Source organism: Dermacentor silvarum, chromosome 5 (assembly GCF_013339745.2).
Source record: "Dermacentor silvarum isolate Dsil-2018 chromosome 5, BIME_Dsil_1.4, whole genome shotgun sequence".
NCBI lineage: Eukaryota > Metazoa > Arthropoda > Arachnida > Ixodida > Ixodidae > Dermacentor > Dermacentor silvarum.
The window spans coordinates 80,354,569-80,372,073 of record NC_051158.1 but is presented as its reverse complement, the minus strand read 5'-3'; the positions used below and the strand labels follow the sequence as shown (position 1 = coordinate 80,372,073).

General features: G+C 45.5%; 1 protein-coding gene across 1 annotated transcript in view; it reads right to left on the bottom strand.

Annotated features, from left to right (window-relative positions):
* Positions 1-2,213: 2,213 nt before the first annotated feature.
* LOC125945718 (uncharacterized) overlaps positions 2,214-17,505 on the bottom strand; it is a 36,070-nt gene continuing 20,778 nt past the window's right edge. The window contains exons 5-7 of the mRNA XM_049667972.1: positions 10,383-10,498; positions 6,379-6,528; positions 2,214-2,307 (exon numbers count right to left, since the gene is read on the bottom strand). Of these exons, the coding sequence (XP_049523929.1) occupies positions 2,214-2,307; positions 6,379-6,528; positions 10,383-10,498 (360 nt within the window). The remainder of the gene's footprint in view (positions 2,308-6,378; positions 6,529-10,382; positions 10,499-17,505) is intronic.

Genomic DNA, 17,505 nt, shown 5'->3' with positions numbered 1-17,505 from the left:
CCTGGTAACTTTTTTGACCCAACCAACAAAATAAACCCTGTATTTTTTATAGGCTATAACGACTGCTTTGAATACCAATATTCAATGTATTGGAGATTGCCGTGCTCACTAACAACAAATTGAAACCCTATAAAATGTGGTTTTATTGATTTGGGCAGCCAAGATAACATACACATTCTAAAGGCATAAAAAATACGCGACACATAAAATGCACCCAGAGCCTCAGGAGCATATATATGATTTCAAGGTAGAGGTATCAATGGTTGCCGGAAGGTTATATTTTCGGAATTGCGCCGCACATGTTTATTAACAGCTGTTTATTGTCGACGCTTCGACTGGAGGCCGAACTTTCTTGACACTGAAAACCAAATGTGCAAAGTCTGTATTTATATACCGTTTTGACAGGTTAACAGCTAAAAACAGAAAAAAGAAAGAAGTCTGCGTGAATGCGAGAGGCAGATTGTACAAACAAGTGTTTATGCCAATAGCCACTGAATAGTTTGTGTAGGAAGGGTTTACCTTAACGAATGCCCGATTTACGAGTGCCACGAGTTTGGCTAAGAGACCAGACAAGTAGAGGTTGCAAGTAAACAGCCTTGCTGCTCTCTGCTCCCACCTCCCATACATGGGGGAAAGCGGGACAGGGAAGAGGAGACGTAAGAACTACACCAAAGGTTGATGGTAGAAGTCATAGTCATCAACATGACTAAGCAAGAAGGACACCGACTCAGCAAAAAAAATTATGAACAGTCAAAAAACACTAGAATGTGTTTGGACGTGGGAAATAAGTGAAGGAAACATTAAAGGATGATGGTAGAAGTCAGTCAGGAGCAGAACCTAGCAAAAATTACAATGACTGAGGGAAGAAAGAGTAGCACTCAAGCACCACTGAAATGGGTTCCGACATAGATACTAAGGGAAGGAAACACTAAAGGATGGTAATAGAAGTCATAATCAAGACCATGACTCAAAAAAATTAGAATGACAAAGCGAGAAAAGATTAACACTCAAAAACCACTGAAATCGGTTCGGGAAACGATCGTTCATCACATGACGGTCATGACAAGCATGTCCTGTAGCTCATGAAACAGCCGCCGCCTACGTCTTGGTGCTCTCATGGTCGTTTCGTTAACCTGGTAGGCGTTAACACTGCTTCGCATAACATCGATTGCCACTAGGTGTGGGATCTGCCGGCTTTATGAAAAGCTGGGTCTGCGTGCTTAGCCGAACATTTGTTTGTTTCTGCTTTCTCCTTTCAGCAATATTGCTTTCTGCGTGGAGAAAGGTCGGTTTCGGCCGAAATTTCAATAAAATAAACGATGGTTTTAAATAATGTCATCAACATATGAAATGTAACCTTGCGGAAACCATTGATACCTCTGCCTCGAAGTCATATATACTGGGTGTTAAAAGTTAACCTTTACGTTTTTTTTTAATCGCCTAGGGTAGGTAGCATAATTCTTATTCTTGAGGTGGGTTATTCGCAGAGGCGGACATTAGTAGCACGAGAAATCGACACACATATTCAACTAATTGACAGAAATTGACTAATTAACTTGTTTATTGCTTTACGACAGATATTGCAATTTACGAATTGTAGCCGGTGAGTTTGCCCGATGATTTCACTTGAAATAAATTTCCAGGATGGCACCACTTTCGAGATATTTCCCAAAGTGTGGGACGAAATACGTGGACGTTGCAGTTACTTTTCTGCTTCAATGCATAAAGCAGCATTTTGGTGAAAAAGTAAGTGGAACAACAGTGCATTCTTACGGCGAGTTTGATGGCGCATATCTCCAATCTGGTGTCATTGTGGAAATTCATTCCAAGTGGATACGCCAGAGAACCTCACCGGCTACAATTCGTAAATTGCAATACGTGTCGTAAAGTAATTACCTAAGAAGTTATTTGTGAATTTTTGTTAATTATTTGAATGTTTGAATGTTATGAATTATGTTTTCCGGTAACGAGCTTCGACCACACACGCTGTGGTTGTTCAGCGGCTATGGCGTTGAGCTGCTGAGCACGAGGTCGCGGAATCGAATCTCGGCCACGGCGGCCGCATTTCGATGGGGGCGAAATGCGAAACCACCTGTGTACTTAGATTTAGGTGGACGTTAAAGAACCCAGGTGGTCCAAATTTCTGGAGTCCCCCACGGCTACGGATACGGCGTGCCTCATAATTAGAGCGTGGTTTTGGCACGTAAAACCCCCTAGTGATGGTGACATAGCTCGAAGGTGTGCAACTCTGGAAGCAGACGACCGGTTCCAGTCAGATGTTGGCGGTCGGGCAGGCTCGCCATGCGCCTGTAGCCACGTCACCCACAGTGACCACTCACAGCACGCGGTTCTCCTCAGCTAGGGTTGCCAACCGTCCCTAATTTAGTGGGACAATCCCGAATTTTAAGTAAATGTCCTGTGTCCCAACTTGACCCAGTCAGGACAGGCCAAATGTCGCGACTTTTTTTTTCGACTGTGTAACAATAAAGGGGCGAGATTTTGCTTGTTTTATTTCCCGACAGCTGGTTTGCACATTTTTTTGTGTATTCCTTTGTATAGTCATAAACAAGACGGCGATTTCGTGTTTGTCGGAGTTCCGCTTATGTTATAGGCTATACAATCGCAGTAATTCTATCCTTTTTGTAGCCGTGTTAGCGAGCCAAATATTGAGCACATTTCTTGCAAATCACAACAAGCTTTGTCTAAAAAATATTTTTTATCTCTGTTGCATGTACAGACTGGTATCTCTTGCCATTGACAGGGCTTCCACTAAGTCCCAACTTTGTCCATAAAGAGTTGGCAACCTTATCCTCAGCTATAGCCTCAGTGAGCTGAGCGAGCAGGCTTGTGGAGGCCCGTGGAGGCCGCGGCATCTACGTTACGTAGCAGATGCAGCTACATGCAAGGGCGGTGAGTTATGTGCACGACTAGGCTGCAGAGCGCCATCGCGCCCATGTGCTCATGTCTAAACGTTCTACGTGGTGCGGACCGGCTTTGTGCTGCACCAGCCTAACCGACGGATAGTAGCCACATCCAGATTACTCACTTTGAAGTGCCGTAAATAGCTGAATACGAAGCGATGTCTGTCAAGGCGTCTCACCAGTAGCGGCAAGGAGTGAGCGTGAGCTCGCGGGCGCACGTGTAATTTGACCTCGAGTTTCGCGCGGTTCGAGGCTACCGATTAGAGGCTAGTGTGGCCGAAGTTTAGTGCCTACGCGGGCGGTCGTGGCCGAGCGCGAGCAGACGATAATCGGTGCCTTTCGGATGTACAGCCTCCCGCATTTTTAGCTATATCGCGCGAGAACACTATAATATGGCCGTACGTCGTCCTGAAGGGAACATCGCATTAGACGACTCTTGCACAGCAGAGTGTCCTGTGTGCTTAGTGCACTTCAGAGTACGTCTGCCGGTCTCACTGATTATCGCCGCTTAAAGGCGCTGAAATGATGCGTGATGGACGCTCGCGTGATATAGCTAAATATGCGGGAGCCTGTGCGTAATTATTACCGAAATTCGAAACGCAGGTTGTCGCTTATTTCAGATTGTTTGTTAAACTGCGCCAATAAATATACACAGTAACAGCAGGAAGAAGCGCACTGATCCAAACACGCTTCTTGATTGAGGCCAGCTAATGACCAAAAGCAGCCGCGTATGGGAATCTAATACGTATATGACGAAATATAGTAGCCAGAAAAGTGTGAAGAGAGGCTGGTGTTGAAAACAAGGCGTTTGAGAAAAAATGTCACAGTTTCGCCCTAAGGGCGAAGCAATGAATGCGATAGTAACACAGCAATGTGACACGAAGTAAGGTGAGAGGCTTTGGTAGCAATATGAATTGTAGTAAACATGAGCTGATTAAGTAAGCAGGTGTGCTGCGGCGTAAGTAGACCGACATGAAGAGAGACTCGATGACCACGAGAAGGCGCGTGTGAAACGGTGGTGTTGATGAGAAGCGCTGCCCGTGGGCAGCGCGTGCGTGGGACGCACCTGTAGCGCTGCACTGCCGATCCGGGCAGCATTGCATGTGTAGCGTGCGTTGGAAAATGTGGCCCGACTATTACTAACTGTGGTGTGAGCGCGCACAAACAAACATGAATAGATCACACTGAATGACTGCAGACAACGACTGTCAAAACGCTGGCAGCAAGCGCATATACGCCGCAACGGGGAAGGTACGTGCGGTCTATCGCTTCAACGGAAACTGAGCGGCGAATGTAAAGGTCAGAGCCGTGTGGAGATAAGAGACGGTGCGAGCGAGCGACGAGCGCGGTTGTTGGCAGAGTAGAAATGCCCCCCCCCCCCCGCCCCCCTACGCTCCCTCCGGCGCTCGCTTCTCGCTTCCTTGCTTGCGCGTGGAAGATTGAGTGCGTTCTGACAGCGTGCGTCCTCGCACGCTTCCGCTCGGGCATACGGCGCGCGGCGAAGATTTTATCTATACGGAACCTCACGGCGACGGCGACGCCGACGGCAGAAATCCGGTGGAAGTGTCCATATAATTGCTATCGCAATAAAAGGTGAATTCTCGCTCCGCTTCTTAACCCCACACGCCACGGACGAGTGCAAAATCTGCTGAGGTACTCACAGCAGCGTACGCTATTCGCAGAATGTGTTTTTTCTCCAAGCCCGAGTGGTTGTTCGGGGCCGCATTAAGCGAACAAACAACGACGGTTTTCCTTCCGCCTCATCTCGTGCACCATCTACGTGCGGTGCGTGCATTCCCACTGGCGGAGCTCCTCTCGTCGCGCGAACGTTCTAAGACGCCTGGTAACTACCACGGTGTTGTTTCGGCTGCGCAGCAGCAGTTGCTTCACGTGTTCTGTTGCACCAACATGCCCGTAAGGTCCCCTCGCAGTTATTTAAGGGCAAGCTTTCGCTGCCTTAATTTGTATGAAATACTATTTATTTGGCTCTTTCGGCAGTTTTTGTGGTGGACTGTTGGTCGGTGGTCGGGATTCCGCAATAAAAACGTTCATTCGTTTTCTCGTTGCTCGCTCGTTCGTTTGCTCAGCGCCTCTTGTAATTTTCAATGCTAGACAGATGCGGCCGATCCAGCGGTTCACCACCCTCTCCGATCGCCCTTTCCTACTCTCCCCCATCGGCTAGCGTTTGCGCAACGCCACCTAGCCTTTCGGTCGTGGGGGAGAGTACCCTCTGGGGGACGCCTCACGACGGAAGTCGGAGGAAGTAATCCTGACAGACGTGTGAAGCGTCTATCGAATCTCCTCCGGAACGGCGCGCGGTCAGTAGCTCAGACGCACGCGTGACGCAAGCAGTCGTGCCCTCTTAGGGATACTACATGCAAATCGGCGTTGCATGTAGGCTACCTATACCCTCTGCATGGTTAGCGTCACATCGCGGCAAATCACTGAACTAAGGCGCACCAACGGCTCCCATTGCGGAGCGAGCGATAGCACTGGCATTGAAAAAAAAAAAGAAATAAATAGAGGAGGCGCTGGTTTGCTCGTTGCTCGTTTACTCACTCACTTGCTCGTTCATTCGCCCGTTTGTTCACTATCTAATTCCTTCGTCCCTTCGTTCGCTCACTTGTTTGTTCGGGGCATTCAATTACATTGACAGTCGTCATCGATGGTGTGTGCAAAATCTGTTAAACTATAAGAGCTTTTAAGAGCTCTATATAAGAGCGTGCCCTTTCCTGTGGTTGCGGGCGATCGTACGCGGTGGTCGGACAAGGTTAGTACTTGTGTTGCGGGGCGCATTCGTCACCGGATACTAACTAATTGTATTAAAGATTCGTGCGGCACACGTGTTGTCGAGCGAGAGCTTTCGGCGATCTGAAGGCTTTGATGATCTGATTGAGCGCTGAGGAAGGACAGCACTCCGCTTCAGCCACAACCCTCTGTCTCTTTGGCGGCAGCAGGAAAGGAGGATAGCCATCGCGTTCGACGCTGGCGCTCCAGCAGTTCTAGTGAAAACACATACGGATGTTTGGCCTAAATTTACAGTCTCCTATACTACCGCTAAGGATGTGCCGGTCCATGGCTCAGGGGCTTAACACACAAAGCTGCGCGTTCGTAGCGGCTCGATGCGTTTGAGTTGCCGCCTTTCCTACCCATATGTCCAGCATCTTGATTGGCTCGAATTGGCTCTTGCGAACAATCTTAGTGCAAGAGCTGCTTGTGAATGCCGGCCCTGCTCACAAAAATATTACGTGAACTAACAAGAAACGCCACCTTAATCTCCTCACTGCAACAGACATACAACTTCAAGAACATCACTTATTTAATAAACGATGATAAATATATTACGTAACACTGATAATTATCGTGGCTTTTGGGTGCACATTTTTTATTTTGTGATAACATTTTTTGCAATTAGTAGGTGTTTTTAAGTTATGTACTTACGACTGTATGACTGTACAGCTTCGCCTCTTTGCCATATGCAATCCACTGTGCCAAAGCAATCTGATTGGGCGCCAACATAAAACAATAGTAGGAGAATCCCTTGAATTTGTTCTCTTGGAATGAAAGATGGCCAAGCACGACAATCATATCCGGAGAGAAGAGAGACCTTTAAAGAATTTGGAGAGTATGTTAATGGTTGCCATTCGAAATTGTTGATAATCTTTGTAGCGATGAATTAGCCAACAAATTACTCATTCGGGAGTCATCACCACAGTTCCACAATCAATGGATTGTTAAACGCGAGATCTCAAAACAACACACACAAACTTTGATGATTGCGATGACAATCAAAGAAAAAAGACCACCCTCCCTCCAGACCCACTTCCAGGAATTATATAAAAATGTAAGTCAGAACTGGACGCAAAGTAAACAGATATATTTGGTGCATTGCTTATTTTGCGTATTGCCCCTCAAATAAACACTTCCATTGGAGTGCAGAGGGGATAAACATTGTCCTATCAATTCGTTCTTTGTTTAATTTTATGGTTCCCATTGTAACCGTTTGAGTTAGGTCTCACGAGGCCGTCTTACACAATAATGTGAATGGTATATGGTGCGATATGTAGTGAACAGGCCACGCGACACGGCAACGTTACTAGACTAGCTTCAGTTGTAAAACTCGGCGGCGTTGCGCGGAACCGCCACCCGCCCACGCCTTCATGGCGCTGCCATCGCACCCAACTTCACTTCCCCACTAGCCGGCTACGCGAACTGGCCGGACGAAACACGCGGTGCAGCGTTGGTGTATTCTGTGGTTGGTTGTTGACGGCGGATTTCAGGAAGCATGTCATCCGCGAAACTGTAGCCTTCGCCGCGTTTGACAAGGATATTAGCCGACGATGCCGACGTGCTGCGTTCCCGACTGCAACAAGCGGCTATCGAACGATGTCGACAGTTTGGCGCGCCACTTCTTCTGTGCTCCCAGAAATGCGACACTTCACTCGGCGTTGAACACAGCCATTCCTCGTGCCGACCGGGAACTCTCTGCGGAAATCAGTGGTGTGCGATTTACACATCCCTGAGCAGGACTAAAGTGTTAGTGCATATTATCAATGGAGAGACGGTTGAAGTGCCACGAGACAAGTGGACACTTGCCGAGGGTGCAGTGCCGAAAGTGTTCTCGAGCCTTTCCTCGTATCTGTCGAACCAGCCGGGGGAAAAAACGCAAATGAAGAGATATGTTTGGTGACCTGTTCTGGGCCATCTTAGAAGAGCTGTCCGAGAATACGCTGAGTTGTGTTGGGTGCCCCTTGCACTTTCGGGAACAGAGTGCACGCTTCATTACATATTTAACAGCGGAGTTGTTTAAGATTTTTGCTTCCCCGCGTAGTGTTCGCAAATACTAGCCTAGCGATGACGTCACTGCGCACAGCTGCGCCTCGCCTCACCTTGCGATAGCCACTCAATAGCTAATCGATCAATAAACAATAAATTCCGGAAAATGCTGGGGATGACTTTGCAGTGCTTAGTCTAGCCCAAATACGTGGCCAATACCTTGCGTTAGCCAATCAATAGCTAATATATAATCGATCAATAATCAATAAATTCCGGGAAATGCTGGGGATGACTTGGTAGTGCTTAGCCTAGCCCAAATACGCGGCCAATACCTTGCGATAGCCTACCAATAGGTGATGGATCAATAATAAATAAATTCCGGAAAAGCATAACTCGTAAGGCCAGGATCAGCTAGGTGCCGATCAGTTCCGCTGTTTCTTTAGCCTTGCGCCACTTTGTGCAGGCTGCGCTAATTTTTATTTAGTCACAAGCATGCATACACGCATACCTTGCAGGAACCTTGCATAAAAATGGATTCTTAGGCAAGGTTCCCGGAGCAGCGGCGGGGATCCAGTCTTGAAGTAAAGGCAGCGAGCAAACGTGCCAAGCTGCTGTAGGTGGAGTTGGTTTGCACTTAGGCCCAAATCATTTGTCCAGATTATGTTCCTTCTGACAGTTTAAGTCTTAGCTATATATATATAGGGGTATACAGTTGTTGTTTACTTCGTTTTCTTTAATAAAGCATTCATTGGTTTACAAGAAAGTTGTGCTGTTATTTTTGTGGATAACAAATTTGATCTCGCTAGCTGGCGTATAACTGCCCCAGACCAAAGTGTTAAGTAAATAAAGGCGGCGAGAAAACGTGCCAAGCTGCTGTATGGGAAAGTAAACTGCGTCGAAGGTTTATGCGGCAGGAAGAAACACACGACAGTTAAAAACGCAGCTTCTGCTCTTCGTCGTATGCGTTTCTTCCTATCGTACAGGTTACCCTTCTTTCAGTATTAAGCAACTAGCGCGATATATCTTATTGCTGTAGGTGGATACCGCTTTCGCATGGTATCACTAATTCGGACTATAGGGAGAACGCCAGCGAGCGTGAATTAAACACGGACAAGCTGCCCATCCGCACGAGCTGAAGGCTGCGGCGAGGCGTCTGCAGTGGAGCGCGATGGAACGGTGCCGCCATCGGTCGGCTGCCCATGGAGTGCCGACAGTGGCGGTAAGCGCACGGGCGGAGAGTTTTACAACTGAAGCTAGTCTAGTAACGTTGGGACAGGGTGCGAAATATTACCTGGTATGTTAAGCCTTATGCGACATTGGTTGAGGCAACGATACCTGCGGTCCGTTTGAAATGCAACATTCTAACGTTTTAACTAGGAAGCCTGAGCTGAACTCGTCGCAGCATTTGGTAGCGATATTCCAAAGTTGAGCCCTGTTTTTACAGGTTTCAGCGTCTGCTTTGTTATGCAGGGGACAAGCAGCGCACGTCAGCTGAGCTCCTTCCGTGCATTTCAGTTGTTGTTTTTTTTTTTGGTGGTGGAACTTAATCCATGATGTTTCGATTCCTTTGGCCATCGTCAACGCTAGTTATGTGGCATTTGTTTAGCACTACTCTAAAGCACTGCTTCACGAACACTGCTACGTGTGCCTTAGATCTGCATAAGTTTGTTCTTCGAATACGGATATGTTGTGCAAGAAATTTGCTGAAATAAAGAAATATATGCAAATTTCGTACAATTCATAACCAAATAAATTGGGAGGTAAAATGATAGCACAAAGCATTGTCCTTTGAGTCAAACGAGGGTTTGTCATGCATCTAGCCTCTTTAGCAAAATTCTTTGGCCAAGTAAAAAGCCGCGAACAAAACAAGAAACCGTGATTGGATAGCCATCGTACATCATCTCTGACTGAATAAACAGGCTTTCTGCCGCGAAAGGAAGTCCGTGGCACTGCATGTTTGTTCATGAGATCATTGCGGTTTTTGAGAAGCATCTTTGCACCAGAGGCCGGAGACCCTTATTCTAAATGAGGTCACGCTTGATGCTTGGCTGACACGTAAAGCGCGTTGAGTGTGAGTTGATCACACACGTGCTATATATCAACTCACAGGGACGAGCCCCTTTGGTCGTCAGCGCACTACCTGGACCAACAGACGCGGACGAGCGTCGTGATGGTTTAGCTATAGTTCTGTAAAGGGAGGCTTCAAAAATGTAATACCTCATTGGTTCTGCTACCTGTCGGCGTCTTAAAACACTAAGCGTTAGGATCACGGCAAATCGCGTCCCGGGCGCCACGAGCTCGACGCGTGTAAGCCGTCGCGCGTTGCATCAGTTCGCATAAAGATTCGCAATACGTAGATTTCAATTTTGTTTGAGTCGTCCATTTATTCTGTTTGTACAAGTAACTGCCACAACAATGCAACCAGACAATTAGCTGAGCCTATGTGGCGTTGTTTTTACACAAGATTAGCCATTAACTATGAACATACTGGTGCAGCAGTGTAGTGCTTGCCGTATCTGGGCGGTGCTATAACAATATTATATTCTAATACATGTGTGTAAGCTAACCCACGTTAGCTGTCAATAAGTCCTGTTAAGAGCTCCTAAATTGCCGTTATATGCAGTTTGCAAGGTGTAACAACAGCATCTGCAATTTCAGTTCATGATTTTAGTTTGCCGCACTTACTTCGAGTAGAGGCCGATAGTTTCACAGGCGTTCACAAATGAGTGACCAAATACTCCGAGAAAGGTGTACGATGCAACCCTTTTTACGGGGGAGGGTTGTGAGAACTGTGCCGCTTCCTACAAGAGTTAAACAAGAATAATCTGCTTTAGGAAAACCCTTCATTGGGCAGTGTCATATTCACCTGATAACACTTCCAATAATAGTATGCATTCCGTTCAATCTCTCCCAAAAGTAACCATGAAACAATTACAGAAAATATTAATCGTGGGTGTAATGTACGTACTTCATAATTCATAAGGTATTTCATAATGGTAGTTTATTTGTCTGGGTGACACAATTAATTAATTTATTTATGTATTTATGTACAATACTTCAAATAACCATGTTCAAGGGGCTTAACATGAGGGGTGGGCGAACATTCAAATTAGCAGGAACACTATTGACACTGATGTGATATGGGACACTGTATCATCAAAGCCCATGAAAAGCAACCAATGAGTACGTTTCTAATACTACGAAATGAAATGAAAATTCACAAGCATGGCAACTAACTACACTGTGTTCCATCTTTACCTCTGTGTTGATGCCAAAGTAGTTTTTGACATGTCATAAAATAAGGAGATGGTGACTTTGTCCAAGTGCATGGATATGCCGCTTCTGCAGTGTAAAAGCCGCAAGTAAAAATGCTTTTTTCACGCATGTAGCATGCCAGACAGCGATAAAAACAGACTTCGAAAACAACTATGTAGCTGAGTTTGATACTGGTCTCAGGAGGATACAGCAGCGGAATGATGCACTAAAGTGCTTCACCAGCCTTCGAAATGACCTAATCCCGAATTGTATGCAAGAAAGAAATCATCAGTTGAAAAAGTCCTAAAATGAGTTCAGACAGCAAATTCTCGAATGACATTTTTTTTACTCTTGCATAGTGCGCAATACCCAAGGGCTAAATGGTCTAAATCGCGAACCTAGCCCCAGCAATTTCTCATAAAACGATGTGCATCGCACAATTCCATAGTTAAAAAGAATTAGCGTAGCTTGCACTAGTGGTGCAAGGCTAAAGAAACAGCGGAGCTGATCGGCACCTATCTGGTCCTGGCCTTACGGGTTATGCTTGGTTAAGTCGGGCGCACTTCGGGATCGGCGTCCCGGCACTGCCCCCAACGCTAACGCGAACAGCGGTTCTTCGCCCTCCCCTTCACCTTTTCTGCTGCCCCTTTCTCCCTCTCCTTTCCCCTCCGCCTCTCACCTCTCGCCCCTATCGATGAGGCGCAGCTGTTTCCCCCACTTCCCGCGACTCTTGCAAGCAGGCCACGTGACCAGCGTTACAACAACGAAATCATCCTACGCACGGCACAGAGTCAACAAAAACTCCTCCCTTCCCTCCTACTCACCCTCACTTCACTTTCACGCCGCTTGCTGTATTATATTGTACCATGGCTATGCTATGGTATGCCCTCTCACCTCCCCCTTTCCCTCCTCCTCCTCACCTTACATCACTCACCACGCTGAATTACCTTTCCCATTCCCTTCTTAAACTATACTGTGGAAGGCTATGCCATGCTTTATGCTCTCGCCTCCTCCTTTTCGTCCTTCTCACCCTCACATCACTCCTCCTAACCGTCACTTCCCTTTCCCCACCATGCACCTAGCTAAGGTATTTTATGCATGGGTATGCTATGCTAAGAGCTGCTTTGCACGGTTTTGCACAACCTCCACGATCGACCCACAGGCGAGGTTCTTTCGGTCGACGAGCACAGTTTTACAGTTTTACGGATAGCTTAAACAGCTTCACTATTAAAATTCCCGCCAACAGGAGTCAATAATCTTTGAGTGATGTAAAGTATGAGTAGCCAATGTCACGTTATTCACGTGAACCGCCAACGCGTTGACGGCGGAGAACTCGTCCGTCATCGGCTCAGTTTCACTAAAGTCCCTAGATTTTCTGCTCTTTGAAAGCAATATATATATATATATATATATATATATATATATCTAGGGACTTTAAGTTTCACAGGTGCACCTACATTCATCGACGCCGGACGCGTGCTTGCGTCTTCCGGCCGTGTTTCGGCGATCGCACGTGCATCTGGTGTGAAAATGCACGGTCATCGGCGACTTTAACGTCAAGCTATTTCGGTCCCAACAAGGACGCTTTCGTGAAGGCTATCGTGACGAGTCCGGAGAAGGGAGCCACACGCTTCATTCCTGGACGTTGAAATTGAAATATGTTACCTTTTAGCTGTCTGCTGTCAGTCATACTTCCTGATTGGGTTAGTCAAGTTACTTTAATTGGTGTTTACACTCCTATCTAAGTGAAGCAACAGTCGTTAGGTGTAACGTTAATTACTAAAACCATGAATTTAAGCTCAAATGTTTGAAGGTATCTTCCTATTCTTTGTTGAAGTAAGCATCTCTGCTTAAAAATAAGCTGCCATAGTTGAAAAAAGTCATATCATCCGAATGAAATGAGAAGGCAAGTGATGCATTATGTCATAAGTTGTCGAACTGCTGTTTTCTGTCCGTCCGCGTACGAACGCTGTACGTGAAACAATACAATGTTGCTAATAGTTGTTTGCGAACCAGCTTTTAAGAATGGCTACATAACCTTCCCAACCTTCGCAAAACCTTTGCAAAGATGTATATGCCATAATATAAATGCTCAACTGCATTTATATTATGAAAACGTGCACCGCAGCTGCCAATTTTCATGCGTGGTTTACATAATCCGATATGTTTTCACCATGATACTATACGGTTATGAAGTTCTGTGGCGGCGCGAGACGCCCGTACATTTCGTAAACTTTTTGAATATTATTGCCAATTAGTGAAGGAACCATGTGTGATCAGATTGCGCGAGTGTGACAAAAACTGTGTACATTCTTAAATAAGTGCTCGCAAATATTCTTGAATCTACGATGTGAGATGTTTTATTGCGGGCTTTCGTAAACAATTCAATGACCGATGGCTGTACTCACTGCTGTTGTTGACTCTTGTGTGCTCATCGTTTTACCGAGCACATGTTCCGATGAAAAAAAAATTTTTAGTGTAAGCACTACGATGTGATTATGAGGCACGCCGTAGCGGGCGACTCCGGATCAATTTTGACCACCTGGGGATCTTTAGCGTGCACCTAAATCTATGTACCCGGTTGGTATAAGCATTTCACCCCCATAGAAATGCGGCCGCCGTGGCTGGGATTTGATCCCGTGACCTTGTGCTTAGTGACGCAACACCATAGCCGCTAAGCAACCAGGCGGGTCAATTTTTTGGCAGTGTTTGATATTTATATATCATTTTAACATGACGATGAACTCAAAGAACGTGTATAGTGGCATACCTCTAGTGTGCAACAACCAACATGTCGAAAAATTCGTTTGTGACTGGCCAAATTCTCTTTCAAGTGTATTGTAAACCTCTCTAAAGAGAAAACAACTTTTGCTAGAGTTTAAGCAATTTCGCAACAATTTAAGTAGCCTAGACTAGAAAACCTAACATAGCCACTCATGAATGCATGTTTTCACGCATACTGTCACATACCGCGAACATATGGAAGGAAAGTAGTTGTTTACCTTGAAGAAGTTTATAACCCACTGAACCTAAACAAATAAAATTTAATGGCGCTATCTTGCAGGAGAGGAAACTTGCAAATGCTTTTAACCATTACTCTGTGAACACGGCTCAAACGTATGAGGACAGGCCGCAATTTTAAAACGTAAGGAATATGGTGAATTCTCCAGCATTGCGCAAAATGTTGTCATATGTCATTATCATATTCCAATGAAACATTAAGTGGCAAATCTTATTCATGTCTATAACGGAGGCAATATTTACGAGCTAATTATTGTTTGACGGATATCAGTACAATCTCACATTTGTAAAATATCTAAAAAGATGTATAAATGGATGTTACGCAAAATACATAAACGGATATATTATATTGTAATTATATCAGTACGGTTTATAAAGCTACAGAGGAAGCACTAATAAGTGTAAAAATCAGATTGATAGTATTGAGAATGGAATTTGGACGTTAGGTATTTTATTTGACTCTCGTAAAGCATTTAATGCTGCTGGCCATCATATGTACGATCATAGGTACGAGCCGCTGTGGAATCCATGGAATTGTGATGAACTTAACTGAAAGCTGCCTGTCATCAAGGTATCAATTCTTTAGCATAGATAATGCAGTGTCCAAGTACTTAGGACTATAGTATAAAAGGAGTTCTGCAAGGTATCTTAGGTATAGTGCTTTTTCTCTATAATACAATCAAAATTAAAATGTTAGCCGAAGACGCAATCTTGGTTATAATACTGGTTGCACAATTCGGGAAGTAGAAGTTGCAACAAATTTGTACAGTTCAATGCTTTCAGGCTGGCTGACTACTAACAAATTAAAACTGATTACCAAAATGTCAGCCATTCCACTGGGGTGGAGATGGAAGACCATCGAAGCTGTCTATGGTGGGAATTATGTATTTACAATTATGACTATTAAGATGTAATGGTATAATTGATTATTTGAACTATTAAAGAATGAGAAAAATATATGATCCGGTGGTTTTCATTGATTTAGTTACCACAGGAACCATGGCCTTATGGTCGCTACGGTACACCGCCCTAGGGTGTACGGCAAATGTTGGCACGTTCTTCATAAACACGTAACCAACGCCGCGCGTGTTCGGTACGAACGCGGGCAAAATGCCGCCGCCATCGAGAATAGTTCTGCGCGTTGTTTGTGTGACCGCACACAACCGCTCGCAAAACGCCGGAAACGTGACGAATGGCTAAACGCCGTTGTCGACACTGTGGGAGAGGCGGGAGAGCCCAGAGATAGTCGGCGGCAGAGGCCGGCAGGGCTGCGCGCATGCGCCGCAGTGGGAGAGCGAGCATGCACACGCACAGTCTATAGCGCCTCGATGTCCTCCTCGCCCACCACTCCCCTTCCATTGGGAAGTCGCGTTTGCTCTGCGCCGTGCGTTCGCTCCCCGCGAAAGCGCGCGTCCCTCACCCTCGCGCGCTTTAACTCGCACGTAAGTAGCGTTTTTTCTCCGCCGTGCGTTCACTCCCCGTGAAAGCGCGTGCCTGTTGCCCTCGCTCGCTTTCACTTGCACCTACAGCATACGGCCAATGAGAGTTTTTTTCTATTGCCGGACGCGACGATCGAAAGGTGAGCCCTTAACAGCTTCGCTATAAAAAAACTAAACACACTTTGTTTAGGCCATTTAAGAAGCATACGAGTAGGAGCACAACAAGCTATTATGGCGACGACTGGCTCGGTCAAGTATACACGCAGTTCTTGAGGGTGTGGTTCAATGAACCGCCCTCATGAAAGCCGCATGGGAATCACCTCCTAACTGATCTAGCTTGTTCTGTAGGAGCCTGAGTAAGACAGCTGCTTTGCTTCCTTCGTGTTTATGTAAATCAACGCATTATACCGTATTTTAATCTAAACTATTATATGGAATGCTGGTATAGGGAACCACAACAAAAGCTAATTAGGCCTGGACATTTTGAAGCAGCGCGTGCTTGGTATCGTAGGAAAGTGCAAGGATGCTGTGAAGGTCCTAGCCACTAAACAAGTTTTTTACTAAACGTGAAATTCTATCCAATGGCAAAATATGCAATTTCAAGCTGACACAGCATATTAATCACCTCCGATAACAGAATGCCTACCGAAGCACCGAGTGCCCGAGGTATGGCTTCAGAAGCTCCACTCGGAATGCAAAGGAAATCCCAACTAAGCATGCTAGCAAGCTAACGAGCGTAGAGTTGTTCTCAAACATTCCTGAATTGAGTGTTGATTTTACACTACAAACGGAACAATTCAAGCATTATTATCAATCGTTCCCTCTTTCTACTAAATTTATAGTAGATTTTAAACAAATACACTTACTGAATTTAAATTCAATATTTACAATTGTATTTATTGTTTTTCAAATCTTTATTCTTTACATGCTCAAATTATTTCTAAAGAGATCTTTAGCTGATGCATAAAAAAGGAATGCGCCGTTATTCACAGTTTTGAAATAGATTTGTTCCATCATATTTGAACGTCCCCAATTAAAAGTGTATGGACTTGTGCGCGTGATAACACTTGAAGATGAGCATATGCCATGTACTTTGATGAAATGCAAGTTTTCATATTCTGTTTTTCTTGATTTTTTTCTCTCTCTCTATTGCCTACTGCTGTGGGCTGTATCTTTTGTCAGGGAGCGAAGACCTCGTCAGACGTTTGGCCGCTAGTCGTTGCCTACCGCAGGGATGTTGTAATCTTCCTGGAAATAAGCATGTTCAACTTTCACAACTACGCTGATATAGCCAGTACAAGGATTTCATATACGCGTTTCTAAACGGCTGGCTTTTTGCATTACAAGCGGGCGAGCTACCAGCGCTCAGAAACGGCTCAACTTAGCTGAGCAGCTACGGCATTCAGAAACAAACTGAGCATCAGTTGGCATTGCGAGAAAATGTTAATATCAGGCGCTGATTGACACTAGAGGAAACACCATGCAGTAAATAAAAAGTCTTCAGTAGACATAAAAACCATACTTCGATGTAAATAAAGGAAACAAAATACAGAGGTCGGTGAGGCCGAAAGCACCCCGGAGGCCCGGGTTCAATTCCACTCCAGGCGGAAACCCACGAAATTTTCTTTTCAATTCCATTAATGGGCTTTGTACACACAAACTTGCGTGACAAAATTAACGCCAATCCGGGCATTTCTGACGTCTTTCTTTTTTCTCGCGCCATCGGTCATTTTTTCGTACCATCTTTCGGTGCCAACCGCCAACGACAACGAAGGATTTCCACGTAATGGGGCACATAAGGCTTTCCCATTAAAACAAAGCTACACTAGGCATAGCTGTAAATGTGCTTGCCCGGCAGCAGAGGCAATTATAGCGAACTTGCCGAGTAACCAAATTCTGGGTTAGCGCTGTGAACAGCTAGCACACCGAAGCAGCCGGTGGGTGCCGCAGGCCGTATTGCGCCAAATCAATCTGAACACGAAGTAATGTCGCATACTTCAGATTGCCCTGGCCAATACTTCGGATGTAGCAGCAGTGAACAGGTTTGTGCGCTGACATTGTGAACATGCTTGTTTGCTGCTTGACGGCGCTAA